General features: G+C 37.5%; 1 protein-coding gene across 1 annotated transcript; it reads left to right on the top strand.

Annotated features, from left to right (window-relative positions):
* Window positions 1-2,656: 2,656 nt before the first annotated feature.
* LOC118833831 (60S ribosomal protein L37-like) lies at window positions 2,657-2,994 on the top strand. Its single transcript, XM_036741243.1, has one exon. It carries the CDS (start codon window positions 2,678-2,680, stop codon window positions 2,969-2,971), a length of 294 nt encoding a protein of 97 aa, XP_036597138.1. The 5' UTR covers window positions 2,657-2,677; the 3' UTR covers window positions 2,972-2,994.
* Window positions 2,995-4,604: the final 1,610 nt, after the last annotated feature.

Here is a 4,604-nt window from a genome sequence, read left to right on the forward strand (position 1 = left end):
AATGAATTTTGGAGTGGTGAAGCAGTTTACCAGTCCAGGACAGCTTGGAGAGTCAGTAGGAAAGCTCTACTTCACTGGGATGGGAGGGGAGCAGAATAGACAAATAAGCCAATGACCAGATCACACATTGTGGGCCAGCCCCTGGGCAAGCCAACAGTAAGGCCCTGAGCCCCAGCACAAGTCAGAAGCGAGGCCCTACCCCAAGTGCAACCCAGCAGAGAGGCCCTATCCCCTCCAGTGCAAGCCAGCAGCTAGGCTTTGAGCCTCAGTATAAGAAGCTTGGGGGAGTGTCCTCTCCACTCCAGGAACAAAGTCCAATTTTTACATAAAATAAAACGTCACAAAACAGGAAGAAAAATGAGCAAAAAAACCCCACCACCACCAACAACAAAAAAAACCTGACCATGGAAAGTTACTATGGTTACAAGGAGAATCAAGGTACAAACTTAGAAGAGGACAATAATATCAAAACAGTTACATGTGAAGCCTCAAAGAAATATATGAATTAGTCTCTGGCCCTAAAAGAACTCCTCGAAGATTTCCAAAAGGATTAAAAAATCAAATAAGAGAGGTAAAAGAAAAATTGGGAAAAGAAATGAGAGTGATGCAAAAGAATCATGGACATCATATTTCAAGAAATTATCCTGACATCCTAGAACCAGAAGGTAAAATAGAAATTGAAAGAATCCACCAATTTCCTCCAAAGAGATCCCAAAATGAAAACTTCCAGTAATATGATAGCCAAATTCCAGGGCTCCCAGGTCAAGGAGAAAATACTGTAAGCACACAGAAAGAAACAATTAAAATATCATGGAGCCACAATCAGGATCACACAGGATTTAGCAGTTTCTACAATGAAGGACTGGAAGGCTTAGAATATGATATTCTTGGAGGCAAAGGAGTTAGAATTACAACCAAGGATCACCTACCCAGCAAAGCTGAGAATAATCCTTCAGGGAGGAAAATGGATATCTAATGAAATAGAGGACTTTCAAGCATTCCTAATTAAAAGTCCAGAACTGAAAAAAAAATTGATCTTCAAATACAAGACTCAAGAGAAATATAAAAAGGTAAACAGGAAAAAGAAAACACAAGAGATTCAATAAGTTTAAACTGTTCATGTTCATATATAGGAAGATGATACTATTAACCCTTAAGAGCTTTATCACTAAATACAGTAGTCAGGAGGAGTATACACCATTTAGTGCACCAGAAGCACCTCTTTCTCTACAGCAGTCAGCTAGGACCCCTGACTCTCCAGCAACCATGTTAAAGGGACATGCAGTTGGCATTGATCTTGGCACCACTTATTCCTGTGTGAGAGTCTTCCAACATGGAAAAGTGGAGATCATTGCTAATGACCAAGGAAACAGGACCACCCCAAGCTATGTCACCTTCACCAACATAGAATATTTAATCAGTGATGCTGCAAAGAACGAAGTGAGAAAAAAGACTTCACTGAGAGAAGAAGAAAAGGAAAGATAGAATAGGGTAAATTATGTCATATACAAGAAGTGTGGAAAAAGCTATTACAGTGGAGTTGAGGTGGGGTGTGGTGAGCAACACTTGAATCTTACTCTTACTGGAATTGGCTCAAACAGAGAATAACATTCACACTTGGTTGGATATAATAATCTGTCTTGCTCTATAGGGAAGTAAAAAGGGATGGGATAAGAAAAGTGGGGTGGGGGAACTGATAGAAGAGAGGACAGATGGGAAGCAGTGGTCAGAAGTAAAACACTTGAGAGGAGGGACAGGTTGTGAAAGAGAGAAGGATAAATGGGAAAATAGGATGGAGTGAAATACACAGTTATCATAATTGTAAATATGAATGGGATGAACTCACCCATAAAACTGAAGCAGACAGTAAAATGGATTAAGAATCCTACAATATGCTGTTGACAAGAAACATATTTGAAGCAGAGAGACACACAGCTGAAGTAAAAAAAACAAACAAACAGGAATACCAATCATGATCTCAAACAAAGGAAAAGCAAAAATAGATCTAATTAAAGGAAATAAGGAAGGAAATTATATCTTGCTAAAAGATACCATCAACAATGAAGTAATATCAATACTAAACATATATGCAACAAATGGTATAGCATCTAAATTTTTAAAGAAGTTAAATGAGTTACAGGAGGAAATAGGGGGACTTCTACTTTCCCCTTGCAGAACTAAATAACTCTAACAAATAAGTAAGTTAAGAAGGCGAATAGAATTTTAGAAAAGTTAGATGTGATAGACCTCTGGAGAAACTGAATGAAAATAGAAAGGAATATACCTTTTTACAGTGGTACATGGTACCTACATAAAAATTAACCTTGTATCAGGACATAGAAACCTCACACCAAATGCAGAGAAGCAGAAATATTAAATGCATCCTTTTCAGATTATAAAACAATAAAATTACATTCAATAAAGGACAAACACATATGTATGTATTGATATATATGCACATATATATGTACATATATGTGTATATGTATGTGTGTGTGTAACAACAATGCTACTTGCCACTACTGTGGCTGTGTAAGACCAACAACAAGAGCACACAGGAGGGCTGCTAGCACAGGTTCTTTGATCTGCTTTTCTGAGGAAAGCAACTTTAAGGGGCTCACAATCTCACTTTAATTAAACATACATATACCTCTTTGGTCCCGGCGGCTGGAGGAAGATGACGAAGGGGACGTCTTCGTTTGGTAAGCGCCGGAATAAGACGCACACTTTGTGCCGTCGTTGTGGTTCTAAGGCATACCATCTTCAGAAGTCAACATGTGGCAAATGTGGATATCCTGCTAAACGCAAGAGAAAGTATTATTGGAGTGCAAAAGCTAAGCGACGCAACACCACCGGTACTGGTCGGATGAGGCACCTAAAAATTGTCTATCGCCGATTCAGGAATGGATTCCGTGAAGGAACAACACCCAAACCCAAGAGAGCAGCTGTTGCAGCATCTAGTTCATCTTAAGGATTTGACTGTTTGTTAAAATAAATGTCCTGAATGAAAAAAAAAACAAAAAAAAAACATACATATATCATTCATTTAGTTCAGGGGAAAAAGTCGGCACCCTGAACTTCAGAGAAAACACAAACAGAAATTACAAGCAGGAAAATATAAACAGCAAATAATACAAATCAACAGACAGGCTTCTAGCTGTCTGACCATAGCAACACATACAGTTCTCAGAGAGAAAAGCACCAGCATCTGGGTTTTCAAAGCCGGGGGCTCAACAGCTACCCAGTCTTGTCTGGTCAAATCACATGACACTCTTCCAGTGAGTGAGCCTCAAACAAAATGTTAACCTCAGAGTATATATACACTTCTTCAGGATCAGGGAGCTTCACACCTCTCTAGAGCTTCACACCTCTCATAACCTAATTAGCAAAAGGGTATGGGCCTTCCTACAAACAAAGGCAAGACTCAGTCAAAGGCACTTCATTGCCTCAGTGCTGAGAAGCACTCCAAAACAAAAGACAACAAAAAGTCCCACTTTGCTCGTCATTACAACATGAAAAGGCAGAAATTATTAATACAGCCTTTATAGCCCATACCACAATAAAAGTAGTCATTGGTTCAGGGCCCACAAACAAAAGATACAAATCCAAATGGAAATTTAACAATGAAATAATAATAATAATAACGATAGCTAAAATTTATGTAGCCCTTATTACATACCAGGCACTGTGCAAAGCACTTTACAATTATTATCTTGTTTAATCTTCCCAACAATCCTGGAAGGTAGGTGCTATTATTATCCCCATTTCATAAATGAGGCAAACAGAGGTTAAGTGACTTGCCCAGGGTCACTCAGCTAGTAAGTATCTGAGATTACATTTGAGCTCAGGTCTTCCTGACTCCAGTCCTGGCTCTCTATCCACTGAACCACCTAGCTGCAAATTCTAAATAATGAGTGAGTTAAAGAATAAATCATAAATTAACTTTGTAAAAAATGATAGTGATGAAACAACATACCAAAATTTCTGGGATTAAAGGAGTCCTTAGGGAGAAAATCATATTTTTACAAAAACACATTAACAAAACAGAAAGAGAGGATTAATAAACTGAATACTCTCTTTAAAAATTAGACTCAAACAAACCTAAAATAAGCAAAAAAAAGGCGATATTAAAAATTAGAGGGGAAATAGATCCATTGGGGAAAAAACATAGAAGTGACAAATAAAACTAAAAGCTGGTTCTTTGAAAAGACTAATAAAATTGATAAACCTTTAGCTAATTGATTAAGAAGAGCGGAAAATCAAATCAAAAAAAGAGCAAATGAGCAAGGTAAAATCCCAGCAAAATCATAATAAAACAATAGAACATATTACATATCATTATATGCTAACAAGAAATAGCAGAATATCTTCAAAAATATTAAATACCCAAACTATTGGAAGACCAGCTAGAGATCTTAAATAACCCAATCTCAGAAAAGGAAATAGATCTAGCTAGTTGTAAAGGAACTACCAAGGAAAAAGATTCCTAGTGCTGATGGATTCGCAGGAGCACTCTATCAATCTTCTAAAGAACAGTTAGTACCCATAGTTCACAAATTATTTTCTAAAATTGAGAAAGAAATCACCCTACCAGAATCCTTTTA

Source organism: Trichosurus vulpecula, chromosome 1 (genome assembly GCF_011100635.1).
Source record: "Trichosurus vulpecula isolate mTriVul1 chromosome 1, mTriVul1.pri, whole genome shotgun sequence".
Classification (NCBI taxonomy): Eukaryota; Metazoa; Chordata; class Mammalia; order Diprotodontia; family Phalangeridae; genus Trichosurus; species Trichosurus vulpecula.